At 48.4% G+C, this 27,051-nt stretch overlaps 1 protein-coding gene across 6 annotated transcripts in view; it reads right to left on the bottom strand.

The window, feature by feature from the left end:
* The window catches only part of LOC115096294 (synaptonemal complex central element protein 1-like), a 226,874-nt gene that overhangs the window by 114,082 nt on the left and 85,741 nt on the right, over positions 1-27,051 (bottom strand). For all 6 annotated transcript variants that reach the window (XR_003858042.1, XM_029610780.1, XM_029610784.1 and 3 more), the window contains exons 5-7: positions 11,057-11,104; positions 10,491-10,545; positions 3,131-3,220 (exon numbers count right to left, since the gene is read on the bottom strand). Coding sequence is in view for 5 of the 6 variants with exons in the window: in XM_029610780.1 (XP_029466640.1) it covers positions 3,131-3,220; positions 10,491-10,545; positions 11,057-11,104 (193 nt within the window). In the remaining variant the exon portion in view is untranslated. The remainder of the gene's footprint in view (positions 1-3,130; positions 3,221-10,490; positions 10,546-11,056; positions 11,105-27,051) is intronic.

Here is a 27,051-nt window from a genome sequence, read left to right as displayed (position 1 = left end):
TCATATAGAGCTGATAAGAGGCGATTCGGGAGATGAGCATTGAGCCTTGGAAGACACGGCGAACAATGGCATCTAGAAATTTCTGCTCCTTGCCTGGGAAAAAGGAAGAGTGGGATTTTGATCTCCTTGCCCTCTTTTGGGCCGATTCTACAACCACAGATTGGTGATCCAACTGAGGTTTTTGAAAACCTGGGGCTGACTGTACCAAATAAGTGGTGTCAGCCTTCCTGTTGACTGGAGCAACAGAGCCAGGGTGTTCCCAGTTCTTTTTGAGGAGATCCAGAAGAACCTGGTGAATAGGGATGGAGGTTATTTCCTTGGGAGCATCCAGGAATTGCAACAGCTCCATCATTTGATGCCTGTCATCTTGTTCGGTCTGTAATTGGGGGGGGAACCAATTCAGACATCTCTTTCACAAAATTTATGAAGGAAAGGTCCTCCGGAGGAGAACACTTCCTGCTTTGAGTAGGAGAAGGTGGTGTTAGAAATCTGTTATGAAATTGCTAAGGAGTTAGCAATCTGTACAGGATCTGCTGCTCGAGTTAGCAATCTGTTATGGAGAAGATGCTTGATGGGAGGAGCAATCATATATATTACATTGAAACCCCTTGTTTCAAAGTAAACCGGTACGATAAGACACTAGTCTTGAGTATCGGTATATCAAAAGTATTTAAATTAAAAAAAAAAAAAAAAATAAGAGGAGCAATCTGTAGAGAAAGCTCTGTGTAGCGGGCTCCTGGAGAGGGAGGAGTCAGCAATCTTTTAGTGTCTCAGATATCGTCTTGCTAAGGAGTAGCAAACTGTAATGAATCTGATATAGTTGTGAGTGGATCCCTTGGCCGATAGCAGATGACCACGCTCTCGGGAGGATACCCCGAGAGGGACCACCGGCTAGGCTGGAGTATGGAGACAGACACACATTAGTTCTTTTATTAAACAGGTTATTAGAAACCACCAGAGGTGGCAGTAGTGAGCTGATATGCCCAGCAGGGCTGTAGTCACTCAGGTACTGGAACCACGATCCCAGGAAGGCTGAGCTGTTGAGAAACTGTAGAAAGTGAGTAGGCAGAGTAGGCAGAGTTCATGAATAGAACTAGATGACAAAACTCACGTAAGGTCTCAAGTAAGCTCAGGAGCTGGAAAGGATTAGGCCCTCGAGGAGCGAGGAGTTGTTTGTAGCAGTGATAGCTTCCAGGCAGTAGAGAATCTTCAGAGTGTTCAGGAACATGGGCCCTCAAGGAGCGAGTACCGGTTCCTATCTGTAATCTGAAAATAAAGAAAAGAGCGAGGCCCCCGAGGAGCGGGTACCTCTGGTAAGTCAGAGGAGGCAGAGTATTTGGAACAAATTCCTTTGCGTTTCCTTGCTAACTCGATTTGTTAGCATTTTCAAAGACCTTTAAATATTGGAAGCAGATGACGTCATCTCAAGTGGACGCCCCTGAAGTTCATGCGCTTGCTGGTACAAGAGTCGGGATGCGCGCACACTAGGCATCAGGACAAGATGGCGGAGTTGCGTCGAGCTGGTCCGGGTATGCCGGAGGGAAACCAGCCGTCCATCAGACCTGGAGGGAGTCGCCACAGAGGTAAAGAGGGCGGAGTGAGGGCGTCGAGCAGCGACGGACACAAAAGGTGATGAAGACAAGTCATTGGTGTCTGGTGAAGAATCATCAGTCCAGGTATCATAGGGTTCAGCACCTGCCCCTCTAGGAACTAGTTGGGGACGGGGCGGTGGAATTCCTGAAGGTCCAGGTCTAGGCTCTGAAGAAATCGAAGGGAGAACTGGAGGCACCGATGAAGGCATCAAAGGCATCAATGGATGGATCGGTGGCGCCGACGGACACATCGACATCAATGGCTGAGGCATTGGTAGGACCCCCGATGGAGGGATGCGGAGCAGTGTTTCTCCTCCCGATGACAAAGTAAGCAGAGAGGGCACTGGAGCCATCGGTGACCCGGGATCCATGGGTGGAAAAGCGGATAAGAGGACTTTGTCCTGCTGCTTGTGAAGCAGCAAGAGAAAGTCGGAGGAAAACGAGGAGGAGGAGGAGTCTGAAGCCGCCTGGGGGCTCTCCTCTGCCGAGAATGCTGGATCCTCAGTCAGCCCCCTCGCCCCCCCCCCCCCCGCCCCCGAGGCTGCCTTCTGCGGGGACAAGGAAGGATGGGAAATCTTTTCTTCTTCTGTGTATGTGCTGCAGCGCGAAAAGTTGCCAAGATGGCGTCCGTTCCTGCACTAAGCAAGAACGGATCAAGAGAAGTGGGACGCGGACGACCGAGCCTCCCAGGCTCCTGGCGCGTCCTCAAACTGCCGCCCCCGGCAGCTCCTGAAGTGCCTTCCCCCTTGGGGAGGCAGGCAGAACATAGGCCATCACGCGAAATCCGCGCATGCGTGCAGCCCCACACATGCAGCAGGCAGCGCCACCCAGCATCTATATGCTGAGAAAACGCCGTGGGACCGGCCGAGGCTAGGGAAAGAAAAAAAGACAGTGACTTCGCACAGTACAGCGCCAGGAGGACGGAGAATCAGGCCTGGCAGCAAGAAAAAAACAGTAAGTGTTTGACCCTTTTTTTTTTTTCAAACCTGAGCCAAAAGGAACCTCGGGTCCTGTTCCCAGCAGGGTGAGTGAACCAGGCTCCCCGGTATCACCCCAAGCGCTGTCAGCAGTGTAGGCCAGCAGGGTCCCCAAGCCCCAGCTCCACCAGCCTCAAATACCAGGGGGGATGGTCCCACCAGGACCTGCCAACCCCCTGGGAGACTCAGGAACTCTTCTGTCTTTGCAAAGAAAGAAAGAACTATTTCCCTTTAGAATTTTTTTTTTTTTTTTACTATCTATCTGCTGACTGTAGGATTTTGCACTTCACCATCTACTGGAGCCAGAGAAATACTGATGGACTGTAGGTGGCACCTCAGGGTGTAGGGCAGAGTCAGTCAAAACTTCTCTGTCTCCATCTGCTGGAGGGGAGGCAAAACCCAGGAGTCTGGACTGATCCGGGTATGTACAGGAAAATGCCACTCACAAGTGCCCATGCTAACATAGGAAAGTCTTGACCTGCTCACACTGGTGTTCTGCAGGTAACTCCAGTAGAATACTAATCATCAAGGAGGCTTTGCATAATAAGCCCTGCAGTGTACCTCTGCTTCCTTTGCTTCAGCTTTTCCTCCTGCATTCTGGACATCAGCTCCTCTATTCTCTGCTTACAGTTCTGGGACAGCTGCTGTTTCCTGGGGCAAACAGGGACCAAGATACACATCAGAAGATAGACTCTACAGATATGAGATACATAGACAATCCTATAGCTCCATCATTTCCTATCAATGTCCGATGAATGGGCTTTTTTTTGCAGACTGTGATAACTTTTATTAGAAAGACAGGAAAATTGGTTCTTACCTGCTAATTTTCGTTCCTGTAATACCACAGATCAGTCCAGACCAGTGGGTTGTGCATTCCTACCAGCAGATGGAGTCAGAAAACAAAAACTTTGGGCACTGCTACATAACTGAGAGTACCACCTGCAGTCCCTCAGTATTGGCCTGTACCCAAGCTCAAGCAACCAACCTTATTAAAGGGCGAAGGGGAGGTTGGAACCCAAAACGCAACAGCCAAACCCTCGCCCGTAACAGAGAAAACAAAAGACCACTAGACCACCTCAGAACCTGTTCATTCAAGAGCATCTGCGATAGAACAAAATTGTTTCTTCATGAAAATATCACTTCTCAAGGTAGTCTTTCGGAATCTGAAATGGGGGTGGTCCTCTGGACTGATCTGTGATATTACAGGAACGAAAATTAGCAGCAAGAATCAATTTTCCTTTCCTGAACATACCCAGATTAGTCCAGACCAGTGGGATGTACCCAAGCCACACTACACTGGGCGGGAACCCAAAAGACCCGCGCGCAGAACACTCTCACCGAAGGACGATTCATCGTGCACCCTAACATTCAAACGATAATGCTTGGTGAAAGTGTGAAGGAAGGACCAAACCGCCGCTCTGCAGATTTCCTGATGCGACAGAAGTTGACACTCAGCCCAGGAGGTAGCCTGGGCTCTAGTGGAATGAGCCGTCAGACCCACAGCAACCTTACGCCCTTGGGCAACATAGGCCGATGAGATAGCCTCCTTAATCCAACACGAAATTGTCACCTTGGAAGCCTTGTCACCCTTCTTAGGACCCCCGAACAAGACAAACAGATGGTCTGACCGCAGGAAGTCATTCGTAACCTCCAAATAGCACAAAACAGCATGACGCACATCCAAACAATGAAGCTCCTTCTCCTGAGGAAATCCCTGGACCACTGCGGAAATCCTGGCAGATCCACTGCCTGATTGACATGGAAGGCAGACACCACCTTGGGAACGAAAGAAGGAACCGTGCACAGCGAAACTCTATCATCGTAAATCCTAAGGAAGGGATCCCGACACGACAAAGCCTGTAACTCTGAAATCCATCATGCAGAACAAATGGCTACCAGGAAAATGGTCTTCAAGGTCAAATCCTTAATTGGAGCCCTGCGAAAAGGTTCAAAGGGGCTCCGCAAAGCACCCGAAACACCAGGTTCCAACTCCAGGCCGGACATTACAGGCATAGGGGAGGACTAAATGTTTGACTCCCTTGAGGAACCGTGAAATATCTGGGTGCACTGCCAGCGACCGACCATGAAACCTGCCCCTTAAGGCACCTAAGGCTGCTACCTGGACATAAGAACATGCCATACTGGGTCAGACCAAGGGTCCATCAAGCCCAGCATCCTGTTTCCAACAGTGGCCAATCCAGGCCATAAGAACCTGGCAAGTACCCAAAAACTAAGTCTATTCCATGTTACTGTTGCCAGTAATAGCAGTGGATATTATATAAGTCAACTTAATTAATAGCAGGTAATGGACTTCTCCTCCAAGAACTTATCCAATCCTTTTTTAAACACAGCTATACTAACTGCACTAACCTCATCTTCTGGCAACAAATTCCAGAGTTTAATTGTGCGTTGAATGAAAAAGAACTTTCTCCAATTAGTTTTAAATGTGCCACATGCTAACTTCATGGAGTGCCCCCTAGTCTTTCTAGTATCCGAAAGAGTAAAAAACCGATTCACATCTACCCGTTCTAGACCTCTCATGATTTTAAACACCTCTATCATATCCCCCCTCAGCCATTTCTTCTCCAAGCTGAAAAGTCCTAACCTCTTTAGTCTTTCCTCATAGGGGAGCTGTTCCATCCCCTTTATCATTTTGGTCACCCTTCTCTGTACCTTCTCCATCGCAATTATATCTTTTTTGAGATGCGGTGACCAGAATTGTACACAGTATTCAAGGTGCAGTCTCACCATGGAACGATATAGAGGCATTATGACATTTTCCATTTTATTCACCATTCCCTTTCTAATAATTCCCAGCATTCTGTTTGCTTTTTTGACTGCCGCAGCACACTGAACCGACAATTTCAATGTGTTATCCACTATGATGCCTAGGTCTCTTTCTTGGGTAGTAGTACCTAATATGGAACCTAACATTGTGTAACTATAGCATGGGTTATTTTTCCCTATATGCATCACCTTGCACTTGTCCACATTAAATTTCATCTGCCATTTTGATGCCCAATTTTCCAGCCTCACAAGGACCCGAAGGGAGTTGATAGCCAAACCCTTAGCCAACCCCTGCTGAAGGAAATCCAACATCTGGGGAATCTCCGTTGACAAAGGATCCAAGGAGCGCTGGCAGCACCATGCCTCAAACAACTTCCAGACCCTACATAGGCCATAGAAGTAGACGGTCGACGCGCCTGAAGAAGAGTGGAAATGACCTGCTCTGAATATCACCTCAATTGCAATCGTTGCCTCTCAAAAGCCAAGCCGTGTGAGAGAAGTGATCCTCCCAATTCGAAAATATGGGCCCCTGTCGGAGTAGAAGCAGGAGATGAGCCAGTTAGAGGGGACCTTCCAGCACTATTCGCACCAGGTCTGCAAACCATGGATGACACAGCCACTCTGGAGCCACCAGCTCTACGCTGCCTGGATGTCGCTCTATGCATTGGAGAAGCCGACCGATGAGAGGCCGGGGGGATGGGAAGGCATAGAGAAGAATGCCAGTGGGCCACGGACACACTAGGGCGTCTAAACCTACCGAGCCCATCTTTCCACGCCGACTGAAAAAGCGTTCTGTCTTCGCATTGGCCCTAGTTGCTATCAGATCCAACTGAGGCACGCCCCACCTGGTGCAAATGAGGTTCCAAGCTTCGAGAGTTAACTCCCACTCCCCCAGATCGAGCTGTTCCCTGCTGAGGAAGTCCACCTGAACATTTTCCACTTCTGTGACATGTAACGCAGCGATTCCTTTGAGATGGCACTCCGCCCAAGCGAACAACGGCCTTGCTTCCAGCAGTTTCCTGACAGAGAAGGAAGGAGCCTGTGCCTCCCTGCTTGTTGATGTACCACATGGCCACCTGGTTGTCCGTCTGAATCAAGATTATGTGATTTGATAGCAATCTTGAAAAGCCCTGAGAACATATCGGATTGCTTGAAGCTCCAGGAAATTTATCTGGTGTTTGGCTTCCTCTAGAGACCAGAATCCTTGGGTTTGTAAACTGTTTACATGGGCTCCCCAGCCGACGTTGGAAGCGTCGGTGGTGAGAATTATTTGAGGATCTGGTGGATGGAAAGGTAAGCCTTGTAGGAGGTTTGATTGATTTTTCCACCAGGCAAGGGACAGACGGAGTGCATCGGTGATGCAAACAATGGTCGACAGAGGCTGAGTGGCTTGGATCCATTGTGATTTCAGAGTCCATTGCATGACTCTCATGGCCAGACAGGCCATTGGAGTCACATAAACTGAGGAGGCCATGTGTCCCAGCAGAATGAGAAATTGGCGAGCTGTTGCTGTGCGTTGAGACTGCAACTGGCAAGCTAGGGACACAAGGGCTTGGACACTTTGATGAGGAAGGAAGGCTTTTTCCTGTAAGGTGTCCAAGTCTGCTCCAATGAAGGATAAGGTTTGAGAAGGGACTAAGTAGGATTTCTCGTAGTTGACAAGAAACCCTAGAGAAATTAGAGTTTGAATTGTCAGGGTCAGGGAAGACCGAGCGATTTGCTGGGTTGGGGCCCTGATTAACCAATCGTCCAAGTAGGGGTAGACATGGACACCTTCCTTCCTGAGGAACGCTGCAACCACTACGAGACATTTGGTGAAAATTTGTGGTGCGGATGCTAGGCCAAATGGGAGCACTCGGTATTGATAGTGGTTCTGGCCTACTAGAAATCGGAGGTATTTGCGATGAGCCTGAGTTATCGCAATGTGAGTATAAGCGTCTTTCAGGTCTAGAGAGCAGAGCCAGTCCCCTCTTTGCAGCAGAGGGAGAAGCGAGCCCACGGTTACCATCTTGAACTTCTCTCTGTGAAGGTACTTGTTGAGGGCCCGTAGGTCTAGGACTGGTCGAAGTCCTCCTGACTTTTTTGGGATCAGAAAGTACCTGGAATAGAACCCTAGTCCTTGTTGTAAGAGAGGAACGGGTTCTATAGCGTTTGACTGGAGGAGAAGGGAAACTTCCTGCTCTAGAAGAACAGAGTGGTCGGTAAGTCTCCATGCTTGCAGAGGTGGAGAGTCCGAAGGAAGAGTTAGGAAGTTTAGATGGTAACCCTGTGCAATTATCGCCAGCACCCATTGATCTGTGGTGATATGATGCCATTTTTCTGTAAAATGGCTTAATCGACCTCCTACTGGTATGCTTGGTAGAGGGATTAGGCATCTGCTCTCTAAGTGAAAGTCAAAACCCCGACGCAGGTCCTGGTTGCGGAGCTGTTGTGGGCTTTTGCTTTCGAGGTTGGCGAGGCTGAGGCTTTTGATACGGCCTCGTTGACCTAGACTTGGTGTGTGGAGGATAGTACTTCCGTGGATGGAAGAATGACTTTTTAGGTTCCTTCTTAAATGGTTGTTTAGAAGGGAAGTCAGAAGGAATCAATGAGAGCTGTTTAAGGGTCTCATGATGATCCTTTAATTCAGCAACTATTTGTTGAATTTGCTCACCAAACAAATTATCCCCTAAACAGGGCAGGTCAGAGAGCCTGTCCTGAACCTCTGGGCGAAGGTCAGAGGACTTAAGCCAAGCCCAGCATCTTGCTGAGATGGCCGTAGCAGACAGTCCAGTGGAAGCATCGAAGATGTCATAAGATGTTCTTATCTCATGCTTCCCAGCTTCAAATCCCTTAGTTATGAGGGTTTGAAGGTGTTGTTGGAATTGTTCTGGTAAGGTATCTGAAAATTCTTGTATCTGCTTGAAAATGACCCTGTTGTATTGGGTCATGTACAGCTGATAAGAAGCTATCCTGGAAATGAGCATGGCCCCTTGATATACTCTTCTGCCTATACTATCTAGGAACTTGTTTTCCTTAGTAGGCGGTATGGATGAGTATGGCTTCATTCTTTTAGCTTTCTTTTGAGCTGACTCTACCACAACAGAGTGGTGGTCTAGCTGAGGTTTTTGAAAGCCAGGTGCTGACTGTACCAGGTAAGTAGAGTCAGCATTTTTGTTTATTGGAGCAATAGATCCAGGAGTTTCCCAATTCTTTTTTAGAAGGTCCAGAAAAACCTGATGAATTGGAATGGAAGTGATGACTTTTGGGGGCATCCAGAAATTGGAGTAATTCCATCATTTGGTGCCTGTCATCTTGCTCCGATTGAAGCTGAAAAGGGACCAATTCCGACATTTCCTTCACAAAATTGATGAAAGAGAGGTCCTCAGGGGGAGAACGCTTTCTGCTTTCAGCAGGAGAGGGTGGTGAAGGTAAATCATCGGTGTCTGTGGAAGTATCATCACCCCAGGTGTCATAAGGATCAGGTTGCTGACCTATATGACCACGAGGGGGTTGGATACCCGAAGGTCCCGGTTGAGGCTCCGAGAAACCCGAAGGAATCACCGGGGGCATCGAAAATATCTTCGGAGGCATCGGTGCCAGCATCGAAGGCATCGGTGGAGCCGATGTGCGTATTGCCCTGGAGTAATGAATCGGTGGCGAGGGACGACACGGCATCGATGGAACCACTCCCGAAGGAGGAATTCGGTACGGTGTTTCTCCACCAGATGAAATTGCCATCGGGGAGCGCACCGGTGCTGTCGGTGACCCAGGTATCACCGGTGGAAGGGCAGTCATGAGCGCTTCCATCCGGGCAAGCAGCGGTGCCAGCGCTGCTGGAATCGGGTCGGTGACCGGTTCTACTCTCGGTGCCAGAGTCGGTGTCGAAGGAACCTGGAACCGTTGCATCGCCTTGTCGATGGCCTCCTGGACCAGCCGGTCCAGTTCTTCCCAGAGACCTGGGGTAACGAGACCCGGCTCCGCGGAAGAGGGAGGCTGAGGCTGAGCCGGAGGGACCACCGTCACCAGTGGAATCGCGGCTCCCAAACCCCGATGGGGTGAGGGTTGCCTCGGTGTCTCAGAAACAGAAGTGGACGGTGCCGCTTCTGATCGAGACTTCTTCGGTGGAGGCTCGGACGGTACCGAGGTCGATGACTTTGATTCCTCGATGGTCCGAGACTTGTGATGCCGATGGCGATGCTTCACCCTCCGATCCCCTCGATCCTCGGGGGAAGGGATGGGAGTCGATGGCCATGGAGACATCGATGGCAGACGGTCACCGGGAGGTGGCCGACGATGGTGTGACTTCGACGGTGCCGGTTCCGAGGACGTCGATGCAATGGACGGCGTCGGAGTGTGAGCATGGAAAAGTAGTCACATCTTCTCCATCCTGGCTTTGCGACCTTTTGGTGTCATAAGGGCACATTTGGTGCAAGTCAGGACATCATGCTCACTGCCTAAGCATAATACACAGACTCTGTGAGGGTCTGTGATAGACATGGTGCGCGTACAGTCTGGGCACCGACAGAACCCCGACGCCATGGCCACTGACCAAAAATTTAGCCGCGGGACGGTCGACGGCCAGCAGGCCGCAAGGGCCAAAGTCGACGGTAATCGACGGAAAAAACCGCAAAAACTTACCGGGCACCGCGGGCTAAACTTAAATAGAGGAGGGACCCCTGTGGGGCGAATTTTACTTCAAAGAAGTCCGTGAAGAAATTCCTGTCAGGAATGTGGTAAGAGCTCCTTCACCGCGTGGCTACTGCTGCGCGGAAAAAAGAAGACTGAAGGGGGACCCCTGCTGGCTGCAGGGTTGGTGCCGTGCTGGGCATGCCCAGTAGGGGCCAGTCAAAGTTCCAGAAACTTTGACAGAAGTTTTTCCATGGTTGGGCTCCATCCTCGATGTCACCCATTTGTGAGGACAACCATCCTGCTTGTCCTGTGAGAAATAAGAATTATCCAAAGACAAGTTATCCATGAGCTTTTGAGACTCTCCCCAAGCAGGTTGTTTCATCAGATAAAACATGGAAAGTAATTGGTGGTACACAGCTTACTAGTTTGCTGTACTATGTGTGTGCATCTCTGACCCCATCCTTGTTCCTCAATGGCTAACAACTAATATGAAAGCAATATAAAAGTAAAGCACTGCTTTTACCTCTCTGTTTCTGCCTCCTTTTCCTCACACTGTAGTTGTAGAATTCCCAGGGTCTCTGCAAGAAGAGTTGAAATTAAAGATCTTGCACACATACCCACACTTGTAAAGTCTTACGAGAGGGAGATTTGAGGGGACTGGGGGACTGGTCATGGTACAAGGGACCCTTGGGGCAAGTGCAGTGGGGGTACCTAGCAGAGGTTAAAGGAAAGGGAGTAACTGCTACTGTCACAAGAATGCCATTGGAGAGGCTCATCCTGATCCCTTCCTTTCCAGCTTCCTGTTGGCAAGGGGGACCTGAATTACTGCTGGGGAACCTTGGGACAATGAAGGGGAGAAAATGATGTGAAGGGCTAAAATCACAAACAAGTAAATACAAGAAAAGAGGTAGATTTTGGAAAAGGAAAGAGGAATATATTGTAATCTCCTTTGAAACACATCAAAAGGAAGGTGAAAGAAAACTATTTTTGGCCAAATAAATGGTAATATTTGCCACAGACAAAATGGGATCAGTCCCCTCATTTAGTACCCATTGAACCCAAAGGAACCAAAACTGTGCAAAATGTAACCTTGCTTTCTTTGAAATGTTGCCTTCAGGTAGGACTTCTCAGCATTTACTGCAAAAAAAATTGGAAAACAAAAACACTTATGAAACAATCCATCTTTAAACCACTGGGAAATTGTCCTCCATCACCACTAGATCATGCAGAGGAAGCTATAATTACGCACCATGCATTATTTGAAACAGTAGGATTAAAAGAACAGACTACCATAGCCTGTCTTTTTTCTCAATAGCCCTCCAGGATGTCAACTTCCAACCTTCCACCTCCAATTCAAGGACTCTACCACTATGTTAAAGGAGCAGCACCCTGAACTAAACTAATAAGAAATCATGGCTATTTCTTTCCCTCTCATTTTCTACTTATTCCTGTTATGTGTGGAGTAAAGAATTACATTCACCATTACTCCCACACTCATTAATAATAACTCATTTGCCAGGAGCATGGTATAAATGCAACCCTCATTGCTGAGCATGCTGTCTTCTCTGGTGAGATGGGCAGGAACTGGGGACGTGAACCTAGGTCTCCACCACAGCAGGTCAGGGCTACTATGCTCCTGTCAAAATGAACTGCCCTCAACTGAAGGCTCAGGGGTAACCTGCGCAGAGCAGCAGTTACTACCCATAACAAAAGGCATGGGGGGGGGTACCTGCATGGAGCGGCAAGTACTATCCCTAAAGGAAGGCATGGGAATAACTTGCATAGAGCAGCTTGCTTGGCAGACTGGATGCACCACTTGGTCTTTATCTGCCATCATTACTATGTAAGGTTTGGCAAGGATAACACCTGCTGGAGGTACAGGGAGAAAAATGATTCTATGGGAATGTGACAACCTAAGTGCATTTTGAAGAGCAATTAACCAGTCACTAAAGGGGAATATCACAGGATATGCCAAATTGGAATTCTACACAACTTTTCAGGAATAACAAATGATAGACAAAAAGGAAAACTGGTTCCTACCTGCTCATTTTTGTTCCTGGAATACCACAGATCAATCCAGATAGCAGAGTTGCTTACCTGTAACAGGTGTTCTCACAGGACAGCAGGATGTTAGTCCTCACATATGGGTGACATCAGGATGGAGCCCAATCATGGAACACTTTTGTCAAAGTTTCTAGAACTTTGACTGGCACCACTGAGCATGCCCAGCAGTGTACTGACCCTGCATCCAGCAGGGGTCCCCCTTCAGTCTCATGTATAGTAAAAGGTACATGCGAAAAATAACATAAATTGCAAGCGTACCCAACTCCGCGGTGTGGCGGGTGGGTTTCGTGAGGACTAACATCCTGCTGTCCTGTGAGAACACCTGTTACAGGTAAGCAACTCTGCTTTCTCACAGGACAAGCAGGATGGTAGTCCTCACATATGGGTAAATAGTGAGCTGAGGATGCCCGAGCAATGTACCAAAACACCCAAAGATGTGCAACAGGCACAACAACAGGGGTGATTTTGGATTAAAGGGCAGCCTGAAATTCCCAGCGAACCGTTGGAAGGAAGTTGGGTATTAAGATGAGAATAAATTGCGCAGAACAGACTGGCCAAAGATGGAATCTCGTCTGCCAGCCTTGTCCAGGCAATAATGAGCTGGAAAGGTATAGAGAGAACTCCATGTAGCAGCCTTGCAAATGTCAGCAAGAGGTACAGACCGAAGGTGTGCTACCGACATTGCCATTGCTCTAATGGAGTGCACTTTAACGCGGCCCTGGAGCAGAAGGTCTGCCTGCTGGTAGCAGAAAGAAATACAGTCCGCCAGCCAGGAGGACAGTGCTTGCCCACCGGGATTCCCAGCTTAAGTTTATCAAAGGAGACAAATAGTTAGGTGGATTTCCTATGGCCTGCAGTGCGTTCCAAATAAAAAGCTAGTGCACGCTTACAGTCCAAGGAATGCAGAGCCCGCTCTCCTGGATGTGAGTGGGGTTTTGGAAAGAAAGTAGGCAAAACTATGGACTGATTTAAATGGATTTCAGAGAATATTTTGGTAAAAATTTAGAATGAATGCGAAGGACCACCCGGTTGTGAAGGAATTTTGTGTAAGGGGGATAAGTAACCAGTGCCTGTAGCTCACTGATCCTGCGAATGGACATCAAAGCAAGAAGGAAGAGAACCTTCCAAGTGAGATGTCGTAGCTCACAGGAGTGCAGAGGCTCAAACGGAGGTTTCACAAGTCGTGCTAATACTACATTAAGGTCCCAAGCAGGGGCCGGGGGACGGAGAGGGGGCTTGAGGTGCAGCAAGCCCTTCATAAAGTGCACTACTAAGGGTTATGTCGAAATGGAAACATCCCCTGTACCCCTATGGAAGGTGGCCACCGCACTGACATGTACTCTAATGGAGGAAGTTTGTAGACCTGACTCCGAGAGGTGCCATAGGAAGTCTAGAAACTTCATGGTGGGGCAGGTAAATGGATCTAACTCATTTGAAGTGCACCATAATGAAAATTGTTTCTATTTAGATCTTCTAGTAGAAGGCTTTTGTGAAGCTACTAACACCTGGGATACATAGTCTGAGAGGCCGTAAAATTAGCCTTTCAACATCCAAGCTGTCAGCGCCAGAGCCTGGAGGTTCGGATGTCGCAGTTGGCCGGCGTTCTGAGAGATTAGTGACGGATCTGCATCCAGGCGAATTTGCGGGCGGACTGAGAGATCATGAAGGATGGGAAACCACACCTTTCGCGGCCAGTATGGGGCTATGAGGATCATGAGACCCTTGTCTCGACGTAGCTTCACGAGAGTCTTGCTTATGAGTGGAAGTGGGGGATAGGCATACAGGAGACCTGTTGTCCAAGAGAGGGCGAAAGCATCCCTTGGTTGGAGTCCTTGATCTGCGACGTAGGGAGCAGATGTGGTCCACTTTGTGGTTGTGAATCGACGTAAAGAGATCTATCGTTGGATATCCCCGCTTCTGGAATATGCATTCCACCACCGCAGGGTTCAGGGACCACTCGTGGGGCTGAAATTTGCAACTGAGTTTGTCCACTAGTACACTGTCCATGCCTGCCCGGTAAGTTGCTCTCAGTAGCATGGAATGAAATAGAACTAGAGCCCAGATTTGCACTACCTCCTGACAAAGTAGGTAGGAGCCAGTTCCACCCTGCTTGTTGATATACCACATCACTACTTGATTGTCCATCTGGATTAAGATTGCTTTGTTGGATAAGCAATCTTTGAAGGCTAGAAGGGCATATCTGATCGCCCTGAGCTCCAGAAAATTTATCTGATGCTGTGCCTCTGCTGCAGACCAGGTTCCCTGAGTCTGCAGGTTGTTGACATGTGCTCCCCAACCTAGAGTGGAAGCATCTGTAGTCAGAATTATTTGAGGTTTTGGAGCTTGGAAAGGTAGTCCTATGAGCAGGTTCGGATAATAGAAAGACTAGGGGGCACTCCTTGAAGTTAGCATGTGGCACATTTAAAACTAATCGGAGAAAGTTCTTTTTCACTCAACGCACAATTAAACTCTGGAATTTGTTGCCAGACGATGTGGTTAGTGCAGTTAGTGTAGCTGTGTTTAAAAAAGGATTGGATAAGTTCTTGGAGGAGAAGCCCATTACCTGCTATTAATTAAGTTGACTTAGAGAATAGCCACTGCTATTATTAGCAACAGTAGCATGGGATAGGCTTAGTTTCTGGGTACTTGTCAGGTTCTTATGGCCTGGATTGGCCACTGTTGGAAACAGGATGCTGGGTTGGTCTGACCCAATATGGCATGTTCTTATGGCATGACCCAGTATGGCATGTTCTTATGACTCTTGGATCCACCAAGCCAGTGAGAGACGAAGTTGCCTGGTGACATGGACAATGTTGGACACTGGATGGTGGGCCTGAGACCATTGGGATTTTAATGTCCACTGTGTTACTCGCATGGCAAGTCGAGCCATCTGTGTAACATGGACTGAGGACGCCATGTGGCCTAACAAGATGAGAACACGACGAGCAGTCGTGGTTCTGTGAAACTGTACAGTGTGTGCAAGTATTGCAAGCATATGAGCTTGGTCCTTGGGAAGAAAAGCCTTTGCTTGCATAGGGTTGAGATCCGCTCCAATGAAGGAGAGGGAATAGGACGGAGTCAGATTGGATTTTTGATAATTTACTAGAAATCCCAAGGACAGTAGAAGTCGCAAGGTGAGATGGAGGGATTGAAGAACCGCCTCCGCAGACTGAGCCCTCAGTAACCAGTCATCTAGATAAGGATAGATGTGAGTTCCTAGTCGCCTTAAGTATGCGGCTACTACTGCCAGGCATTTCATGAAGACACGAGGGGCCGATGCCAGACCGAATGGAAGCACTCGGTACTGGAAATGCTTGTTCTTATGTTCTTATGTAGTTCCTGTGAGATGGGGTAATTGCTATGTGCATGTATGGGTCTTTTAGATCCAGAGAGCAAAGCCAATCTCCCTGTTGAATCAGAGGGAGTAGAGAGCCCAAGGTTACCATTCTGAACTTTTCCTTTGTTTAGGGCACGAAGATCTAATATCGGCCAAATTCCTCCCGACATTTTTGGTATTAAGACGTATCGGGGGTAGAAGCCCTTTCCTCTTTGCAGAGGGGTAACTTGCTCTATGGCATTGGCTTGTAGAAGTGATGTGATTTCTTCTTCTAGAAGGGAAGAGTGATCGGTGGAACTCCACGTCGAATGAGGTGGAGAGTCTGACTGGATTGAAAGAAAGTTGAGATGGTAACCTTGAGTTATCACCGAGAGAACCCACTGGTCTGTGGTGAGGGTGTGCCAGGTGCTGATAAAGTGGCGGAGATGGCCGCCCACTGGTGGATGTGGCAGTGGCAGAGGTGGACATTTGCTCTCTAGTGGGCAGTCAAAAACTGGAAGAAGACTGTGGAGGAGGCTGCGTCTTCTGAGGCCTAGGCTGGTGAGGTTGAGACTTCTGATATGGTCTAGACGGGCGAGACAGAGTCTGAGGTGGGTAGCAACTGCGTGCCTTAAAGGTGGTTTGTTTAGCCTCCCTTTTGAATGGGCGTTTAGAAGAGGTGGAGAATTCCATGTGCCCAGCTGAGAGTTGCTGCAACGTCTCGTTATGGTCTTTAAGTTGAGCTACAGTCTCTTGAATTTTCTCACCGAAGAAGTTATCTCCTGTACAGCGGAGGTCCGCCAACCTCTCCTGAACCTCTGAACGCAGATCCGAAGATTTAAGCCACGCCCACCTCCTAGCACTTATTCCAGCTGCTGACACCCTGGTGGCTGTGTCAAATATGTCATAAGCAGAGCGCACCTCATGCTTACCAGCATCTAGACCTTTCTTAAGAATGATATTGAGCTGGTCCTGGAACTGATCAGGAAAGGAATCAGAAAGATCTTGGAGCTGCTTGAACAATTCCTGTTGTACTGCGAGATGTAGAGTTGGTAAGCTGCAATATGGGAGATTAGCATGGCCCCTTGGAAGACCCTACAACCAAAAGTGTAGAGGAATTTCTGCTCCTTTCCAGGAGGCATGGATGAATGAGGCCATGGCCTTCTGGCCTTCTTCTGGGCGGACTCGACCACCACTGAATGGTGGCACAGCTGAGTTTTCTGGAAGCCAGGTGCTGCTTGGACTAAATACGTAGCATCAGTCTTACGATTAACCGGTGGGACTGTTCCTGGATGCTCCAAGTTGCATTGAAGAAGGTCAAAGAGAACCTCATGGACAGGTATGGACATTACCTCCTTAGGTGCATCGACAAACTGAAGGACTTCTAACATTTTGTGTTAGGAGTCCTCTTCAGTCTGGAAAGTATAGACTCCGACATCTCTTTGATGAAATTTATAAAAGAGAGGTTCTCTGGCGGAGACTTCCTCCTCTCTTTGGGAGGGGAAGGCTCAGATGGGATATCACTGGTGACTTGGGAATCGGAAGAGTCATCAGACCAAGGGTGATAGGGCTGATCACCAGCCCCCAACGGTTCTTCAGAAGGTAAAAACGGACCTCCTCCGGCTGGAGGAGGTTGGGGCACCGAGGGTATCTGTGGCGGTACCGGTAGCACCGGCATCAGCATCGAGGAAGGTCGGTGGCAGAAGTGGCCCCGAAGGGCTCGGTGACCTTGGTGGACGCCTCGGTGGTAACACCCCAGAAGGACCTGGCATCGGGTCCGGCATCGGTGATTCCCCTTCCTCTGAGGAGAGATGGATGGGTGTCGATGGACCAGGAGGATACGGTGTTTTCCTTGATGCCGAAGGCAGAGCACCGATGAGGGCATCGATCCTGTCAAGCAGCGGTGCGAGCATCGGTGACATCGGAGCCGGTGCCGGAGTCGGACTTGGTATCAGTGCCGATGGAACCGGACGTCCATGGAGAGCCTGCACCACTGCCTCTTGAACCATCCAGTTCAATTCCTCATGGAACACTGGCGTTAAGACCAGGTCCGGAGTGGGAGGTTGGATGGGTGCTGCCGGAATGACCACCGGTATCGGTGGAGTTTCGGCCGCTGCTCCCACCAAAGGCAGGGAACACCTCAGTGTACCCAGCATGGAGGAGGTTTGGGGCTCTTCGGCACGGGCCTTCTTCCTCGGTGGCTCGATGGAAGTGGAAGTCGAGGCCACCGGTGCGCCTGGATCAGATGGCAAGGTTTTCTGATGTCGATGGCGATGTTTTCCCTGATGCTCGCCTTTACTTGTGTCCGGCGCCAAAGAAGTAGAAGCCGAAGTCTTCGCTGTGAATCGAGAGTCATCGGTATCTGACCGATGACAGGACTTGGCTGGCGACGGCATTGATGACTTCAAAGCTTTAGCTGAAAAACTGTTTAGAATGAAACAATAAAGCCATCTTTTCCAAACGAGCCCTATGCCGCTTAGGGGTCATTTGGGCACAGTTGGTACATGTATTTACATCATGGGTAGGGCCCAAGTACAACACACAAACCTGATGAGGGTCGGTGATGGACACTGTCCGAGGATAGTCCGGGCACCTACGAAAACCCGTCGCCATCGTTATCGTCAAATTTAGGCCACAGCACAGTCAGTGACCTCCGGGCCTAAAACTTGGAACCATCGGTAACTGACCGAAAAGTTAGTAAAACTTAACGAACAGACACGGGTATCTACAGTGTACAAGGGGGACCCCAGCTGGGGTGAAAATGTTTGCAAAATTTGAAACTATTTCCTGAAGAAATTTTCCTGTCAGGAAACTGTGGGAGAGCTCCTCATTCCGCGTGGCAAAAGCTGCGCGGAAAAAAAGACTGAAGGGAGACCCCTGCTGGATGCAGGGTTGGTACCATGCTGGTCATGCTCAGTGGTGCCAGTCAAACTTCTAGAAACTTTGACAAAATTGTTCCTTGATTGGGCTCCATCCTGATGATGTCACCCATATGTGAGGACTACCATCCTGCTTGTCCTGTGAGAAGAGTGGGTTTTGAATCCCTACCAGTAGATGGAGGCAGAGAATAAAGCCTTTTCAGACACTGCTACCTAACAGAGTGCCACCTGCAGTCTCTCAGTATTGTCCTTTACCCAAGCCAAGTTGAATGTCATCAAAAACTAACCTAACTCTCTCTCTCTCTAGGACAAGCCCCTGAACTGGAGCCCTCACATTAAACAATGGAAATTGAAAAGTTCCAACAGTAGTTTTTGCACTACATATACCATAACCAGACATTCCTAGAACATTGTAAATAATTGCTCTTTCTGTTAAATTCCTTTAGCCTTTCCTTCTTCACCCAGTTTTGAACATCCTTGTTTTATTGTAACTTCATAGTTTCTCTTCACCAGTTACTGTTTTATTTTATTTTCATTTTACACCCCCTGTTAAATGTAAACCAGCATGATGTGATTCTTATCTTGAATGCCGGTATAGAAAAACACTAAATAAATAAATATACCCAGAAGAAAGATCGGTGTTTCCAAACAAAAAGGATGGGGTTCTAGACTGATCTGTGGTATTTCAGGAACGAAAATTAGCAAGTAAGAACCAATTTCTTTTCCTGTTCATACCCCAGATCAGTCCAGACAAGTGAATTGTACCCAAGCTCCCTAAATCAGGTGGAAACCCGAAAGTCTAGCTTGCACTTTGAAACTTTGTAATGTTTGTATGCTAATGCCAGAGGTCGAAGAAGTAAGATGGGAGAATTAGAATGTATAGCAGTGAATGATGACATAGACTTAATTGGCATCTCAGAGACATGGTGGAAGGAGGACAACCAATGGGACAGTGCTATACCGGGGTACAAATTATATTGCAATGACAGAGAGGAGCACCCGGGAGGCGGTGTGGCGCTTTATGTCCGGGATGGCATAGAGTCCAACAGGATAAACATCCTGCATGAGACTAAATGCAAAATTGAATCTTTATGGGTAGAAATCCCTTGTGTGTCGGGGAAAACTATAGTGATAGGAGTATACTACCGTCCACCTGGTCAAGATGGTGGGACGGACAGTGAAATGCTAAATGAAATTAGGGAAGCTAACCAAATTGGTAGTGCAGTAATAATGGGAGACTTCAATTACCGTCCAACCAAAAGTGCAGACAAACCAGATCAAGTCCCAGTCGAAGAAATTCAAAATATAGACTTTTTAATGAATTGTTGTTTTTAATTCGGCAACTCCACTGGCTTAATTTACAGGCATCTTATTACAGAAGTCCCCCGACATGGTCCCGTGTTTCACCAGAAGCTGCATCGGGAGGGACCAAATATTTCACAAACACATCTGTAAATAAAGCATGTAAATGATCAGGACAAAAAATGGACTTAGTACCGACCCAGCAGAAATAACACATATCACGTTTAAACAGGTTACCATACCTGGATGCAGAAACTTCTAACATGGCAGGGAGTGCATTAAACGTCAATGCAAGCCGGTATTTAAACCAGAGTTAGGCGCGGAACTCAGGTGAAACGATCGTGATGCTCCAGGGAGCCAATCAAAGGCTCTCCCAACCCTGAAGCGCCACTAGCAGTCAAGTGAACAGGTATCATTCAAACGCCGACAACAGTCAAGTGAACAGGTGCCATTCGAGTTCTCGATTCAAGCCCTTAGGTGTTACAGTATCTAAAGAAAAGATCCACTTTTGCTCCTTACGACCAAGGTGTTCAGCATAATTCCCTCCCCAAGGTGGACGAGGAACCACTTCAATAACAAAGAAAAAGAGGTCAGAGATAGAGTGTGAGCACTGGACCCAGTGTTCAACCAGGGGTTCATTCTCTCGGGAATTCCTAATGTTAGAGCAGTGTTCAATAATACGCGTTTTAACCATCCTAGATGTTTTTCCAACATATAATAAGGAACATGGGCATTTAATGACGTACACTACCCCGTGTGTGGTACAGTCAGATTCAGATCTCAAATAAAATGTTTTATGGGTGATCGGGTGTGTAAATGATGACAGAGTGTTAGTGTGACAACACATTGAGCAATTACCACAAGGTTTATGTGTACCAGATATTATTGGATCCGCATCAACCAGAGTAGAATCCGCATGAATGAGCCTATCCCTTAAATTCCTCCCCCTTCGATAGGTGAAACGTAAAGACCCCTGAAACAACTGATGTAGTGACAAAGCCTGCCAATATTTCCGAACAATGTTCGTAACCGCCCGACTCAGGGTAGAAAATGGTAAAATGCAATTATTGGTGACGTCAGATGGGCGAGTCTGGGGAAGAAATAGCAAATCACGGTTTACATATAGAGCCCGCTTGAAAGCAGTCTTAATCACCTTTATAGGGTAACCTCTTGCAATAAACCGAGCTGACATTAATCTTGCCTGATCTAAGAACTCTGCATGGGTGGAACAAAGTCTCCGGAGCCTCAAAAATTGACCTGTCGGTATGTTATTCCTTAGTGTGCGTGGATGACAGCTATCAAATGATAGTAGGGTATTCCTATCAGTCTCTTTTCTGAACAACGTAGTCTGGGAATTACCACCATCAGCAGATATTAAAATGTCCAAAAATGCTATCCGTGAGGGATGTATACAAAATTTAACCTGTAAATTGTGATTGAGCGAGTTCAACCAGTCTACAAACATAAAGAACTGTACATCTGTGCCTTGCCAGATAATAAACACGTCATCAATAAATCGCAGCCATAAAGAGATAAAACTAAACCATTCAGATGGATAAATGAATAATTCTTCAAATCTCGCCACGAAGAGACACGCCAAACTGGGGGCCATAGTGGCCCCCATAGCTGTGCCCTTAATCTGCTGGTAGAATGTATCCTTAAACCGAAAACAATTTTTAGTTAACGCCAATTCCGCTAATTTCAGTAAAAAAGATGTAGGAACCCGACACGGAGCGGGTCGCGAGTTCAAAACGTCCTCCACAACCCCTAATGCATCCGCCTGCGGGATATTTGAGTAAAGTGAGACTACGTCCAGTGTAACAAAAAAGAAAGGACCAGATGGTATGGGTAAAGCCTCCAAAATGGAAATAAGGTGGGAGGAGTCCCGGACATAAGACCTTATTTTGGGGTGCCCTATTGTGTTGGGGATTGGCTCCCTTCTGGAGCCTCTCTCCCAGTTTATGGACTTATTTTTAAAACCGTTTGTCCCCAAAATAAGGTCATATGTCCGGGACTCCTCCCACCTTATTTCCATTTATAATTAAAACAAAAAATAGGAGAAACCCAGCTCCACAGGGTGGCAGGCAGATTTTGTGAGGACTAACATCCTGCTGTCCATGGAGAACACATGTTACATGTAAGCAACTCTGCTTTCTCTGAGTACAAAAAGGATGTTAATCCTCATACATGGGTGAATACCTAGCTACAGGCTGCTCCCCAACATAAAAGGGGACCAACAGACACCTAACTGTCGGAGCGCACTGTACTGTATCGGCCTGTGTGTTTGTCTCCATACTCCAGCCTAGCCGGTGGTCCCTCTCAGGATATCCTCCTTGGGGCGCTGTCATCTGCCATCGGCCCAGGGATTCACCAATTTACATTAGTGTTCATTCCTTACACTACTAGAGCGGTATTATACAGACTGCCATTCTGTGGGAAGCCAGCCCACCACAGATCATTAACTCCACCTATGGAGTATTACAATTGTTAGCTCCTCCCCTTTGGCAGGGTGATCCATAACAGATTGCTAATTCTCTAGCGGATCTATAACAGATTGCCAACTCCTCCCCTTGGCGGGGTGATTTATTACAGATTGCTAACTCCGCCCCTGGGGATCAGATTGATAACAGTTTGCTAACTCATCCCACTACAGGAGTATCCAGCAGCAGAATTATAACAGAATTATAACAGAAACTTAGGGTAAATTCCTTTGGTTTGTAATTGGATTCCATAGTGTAGATGTACTGCCGATGTTCAGGCTTAGTTGAACTGGTGGTTTTAAGTCACTGGTGGTGAAAATTATGATTAAAGCAGAGCAGAAGAATTGTAGGCACAAAAGTTAGGTAATTCCCATTTCAGGAGTGGGCCCTTAGGCAAGGGTAGAATCTTAGCGATACTTGGTTAGTTGACACTCACACTAGAGTGGTCCTAGACTGATGGTAGGAGGACTGATGGCAAGGAGATAGGACAGGACCCAATCAAGACAGGCCAATAGAAGAAGGCTGACGGACTTGGTAGAAGATGGACATCCTCTGGACTACTTGAGAGCAAGCTGGCAGTAGATGTACTTTGAAAAGGCAAACTTGGACAGGCACCGTACTTGGATGGTGAAGCTTGCAGCGGATTCCAGAGAAGAGGTCGCTGGTCTGGAGCTCAGGGTGGTGAGCGAGGCAAGCATGTGGTAACTGGGAGTACTGAAGAAGCTGAGCAGGAAGAGCGAAGAAGTTTGCTGGTACAACTTGAAGAAGAGATGACCAATGCTTCAGGCCCCATTGGACGGATGACAACAGATGGGGTGCAGGCGCCTCCTGCAGGTCGTCTGGAGAGAAGTGCCACAGGCTGGCAAGTCGAAGACACCTCTTGCAGGACGGTGAACTAGATTAGCGAGATGCAAAGAATTTCCAGCAATATAAGTTCTTCGGAGCAGGCGAGACCTGTAAGTAGAACAAGAAGTGCTCAGAGGGAAAAAATAAAAAATTCTGGACAAGATGGATGTGCAAAAAATGAACCACTACTAGCAGCTTGGTGGATGCTGGTGAATCTGGGTGCAGGCGCCTCCTGCAGGTCATACAGCAAGTGTTCCCAGGCCAAACAAAGTCTCAAGAAGGCACTCGGTGGAAGCAAAAGCTAGAGCCTCTAGCGGTGTAGAAGAGAAAAAAAAATTCAAGCAAGCTGGCGCCTCCAGCAGGTCGTAGATTTTCAGAGAAAAACTTGAACAAAAGTTTTAAGAAAAATGTCTTGGCAAAAAACTCTGTAACTTGGCATAGACCCATCTCAAGGACATGAACGCCGAACACATGGCCTTCACAATCTGTTAGGAAGCGCTAGGAGAGCGGTTCCACTTACCAGAGGATTGTGTGTCCTTGGACCACGGCTCAACCCGAGAGGAACTCCGAAGATGTGCCGAGACAGGCGAGGCATGCCCGAGCATGGGCTGGACAGGAGCGAGGCTGGACTGAAGACAGATGACTGAAGATACTGACCTTCCTCCAGACCTGCACGCTTTGGGAAGAGCAGCAACACAATGGTGGTCTTATGAACAGTCCTCCAACCGTTCCAAGCCCTTTCAGACCTGCCGCTGGGTAATGGCAAGAAGCAGCAGGCCGGATGGAGGCCAGGGCAGCGAAGACCGGAACATGGAGATTCAGACGAAGACTTAGGAACGAGGTACTTGGATGCACAGACGAAGACTCAGGAACGTGGTATTTGGAAGCTTCAAGGTAATCAGAAGAGTGAAGCAAGGTTCAAGGTATTCAGGAGACTCAAGCAAAGTACTGGGTTGAGACTGCGACGCAGTGCACCTTACGCAGCCCACCCGCGGGACTGGTCGCGGACCACGCTGGGCTCGAAGTAGCCTCTAGATGAGATGTGGAATAATGAAGGGAACATGTCTCAGAAGCTGTAGAGGTCTGTACCGGGGTGCGCCCTACACAGCCGCCAGTGGCTGGTCGCAGACCATGCTGGAACGGCATAGTTACTAGCAGAGTCTTTGGCATGGACGGAGCAAGCCCAAGGAATCCTAGGGCAGGCAAAGTTCAAGATATAGGACCAAGACAGGACTTGGCTTCAAGCAAGGATACGGGACCAAGACAGGGCTTGGCTTCAAGCAAGGGGAAACCCTCCAGAGGCTTGTGCTGCAGTAGTGAAGAGGGCATTGCACCACAAAGTGCCCAACACAGCCCGCCCATGGGGCTGGTCGCGGACCACGACATGGCACGCCAGGAAAGGTGGCGACGAGGAACCTGGGGTTCAGGACTGGAACACGGACTTCAGGAACAGGAGAAGAACATCACGGACATCAGGAGCAGGAGACGAACATCTGGACTGGATCACGAACATCAGGAACTAGAAGACAGATTACAGATTGACCGTGGACATCGGGAATGGAAGACAGACATCTGAACTGGAACATGGACAACAGGAACTGGATCACAAACATCTGGACGAGACATGGAGCTCCAATGAAGAACAGGAAACACAGGACCTTGAAGAAGAGCTGAAACAGGGACGACTCCTGGAGTGAAGAACAGGAAGATCCCAGGAGCGTCTAACTTCTTGCGAAGGCAAAGCTGGAATGAACGCTGGGCCCTTTTCTAGGGCTGAAGAGGACAACGCCCAGGAAGGAGCTAGCAGGGGGCCACACCTGGCTGGCCCATGAAGAGCAGGAGAGAGGCGTGCGCCCGCGCCTTAGGAAGCTGGAAGAGAAGAGCAGGAAGCTGGTGGCATCCTCAGCCAGTGGAAGGCCTGAGGAAGCAAGGCAGGCAGCGAGGCAGCCCTGCCATGAAGATGGAGAGATGGCAGGCTGCAGGAAGAGCAGGAAGCTGCAGGCACCGGCAGGGACAGCTTCCCTGCCGGGCAAGGACCCGAGCAGCAGCAGGCACCGGCAGGGACGGCTTCCCTGCCGGCTGAAGACCCCAGTACGGCAAGGATGGCTTCCCACCATCCTAGGACCCTGGGAGCAGCAGCGGCGATCTCAGCCGCGGAGCGAGGCTCCTGACAAAGCACAGCCCTGCCGCGCAGACAGGAGAAGAATGTGGCCTCCGTGCCGCGGAGGATGGCGGCGGCAGGCTGCCGCGATCTGGGTAGCAGCTGAGCAGGAACAGAGTCATCGGCCCGACTAGCTGCAAAGGTAGGGAGCCTGCCCGCGCTCGTCCCAGGCAGGTTCACAACATTCCCAGTCTCTCCTGCTGAACAGGCCAGTTTCCCGGCATCCTGCCTGGCTTTTATTTTTCTTGTAACCAAACACTCCCTTAACAATAGTCAGCAAAGGCTAAGAGCTGAGGGAAGGGAAGTGAGAGTTGCGTGGGAACAAGGAGGGAGCCAGACCATTGGCCATCAATCTCTCCACAGCCACCAGGCTGAAACCAATTAGGGTTACCAACCTCCCTGGGTGATGGCCCTTCATGGAACTTAACACCCCAGTGAACCAGATTCCTGAAATTAATTTTTAATTTTTCTTTTTAACGAGAAACTAGCAGAGGCCTCTGGAAGAAACCTCTCTTATCTAAGAAGGTGTTGTGCTTAAAGGAAAACTCTGGCAAAAAAAGATTCTTTTCCTTCAGTTTCCATCCTGCAGATATGGCCAGAAGAACCCCATCTCTCTCTAAGAATTCCCCCAACATGAGACAACAGCAGGGCTTCTGTAGCAACCTCCCCTGCAGAGCTCTGCAATGTGAAAGCAACTTCCAATGACCATTGTTCCCACCATCAGCGAGTCTGCTCTAGAGTCACAAGCAGCCTGCTTCCCCTGAGTGACATCCATGGTAGATCAGGACTCTCCCGAAGGTCCTTTCTCACTACCCTTGCATAAGCACCGAGAGCCGACAATCCCACCATTGCCCTCCCGTCACCACAGCCACATAGTGCTTCTTGCACCACCCCACCACAGTCAGCTTGAGCTGAAACACTGCACAAGAACTGAAGCAACAAATGTGCCTGAATCATTTTCTCACCCTCCATGCAGTTAAAATTCCTTCACTGTACCACAGAAACGTACTGCTCAAGCTCCTTTATTGTCCAGTGGCACCAAGCTGATCCCAGCCTCTTTTCCTTTTTTTTTTTTTAAGATTTCATTAAAGTGACCATGCACCTAAAGCAGTGACAGATAACTAAATTTCTCTTCCATATAAAGTGAAAGATCTTCCTCTGCCAAATACGCATCGCTCCCTCAGGTACCTCTACTGGTAATGTTTGAAACATATAACAGTAGCGAGGTAGGACGTTTGTTTTGATCACCGCAATTCTGCCGAACCATGAGATATCCGATCTATCCCACCTATCCATATCTTGTTGTATTTGAGATATCAAGGGATCATAGTTTAGGTGGAACAGATTATCAAGATTAGGTCCAATTTTGACTCCTAGATATTTTATATAATTTTTAGCCAAATGAAATGGTAAGGAACCACCCACGGCAGCATACTGCTCTGCCGACATGGAAACATTAAGTAGCTCGGACTTATCAGCATTAATTTTAAACCCTGAAAGTCTCCCAAAAATAGTAAGTTCCTCTAAGAGGGTCTGCAAGGAGGTTCCTAGTTCCGATATGGTGAATAACAAGTCATCCGCAAATAGCGACATCTTGTAATCATTTTCTCCCATACTGATTCCTTGAATATGAGCATGTGTCCTCGTCCTCACTCTTGCTGCTAGCGGCTCGAGCGAGAGGGCAAATAGAAGAGGCGACAGGGGGCAACTCTGTCTGGTGCCCCGTTTAACTTCAAAGGGATCTGAGTACGCTCCATTAATTTTTATTCTGGCTTGTGGATGGCCATACAACTTCTGGACCCAAGTGATAAATGAGTCACCCAATCCCATCATCTCTAAGACTTGAAAGAGATACGGCCAATGAACATGATCAAAAGCCTTTTCGGCATTAACCACTAAAAGAACTGCTGGGATGCGCTGGCGCTGCGCCCAACACATCAGTTCTACCACCCTGTGGACATTGTCCAATGCTAATCTTCCAGGAATGAACCCCGACTGATCAGCAGCCACTAATAAAGGCGCCTCCCTCCCCAGGT

This window comes from Rhinatrema bivittatum, chromosome 1, assembly GCF_901001135.1.
Source record: "Rhinatrema bivittatum chromosome 1, aRhiBiv1.1, whole genome shotgun sequence".
Lineage (NCBI taxonomy): Eukaryota > Metazoa > Chordata > Amphibia > Gymnophiona > Rhinatrematidae > Rhinatrema > Rhinatrema bivittatum.
This window is presented reverse-complemented; position numbering and strand designations above follow the sequence as displayed.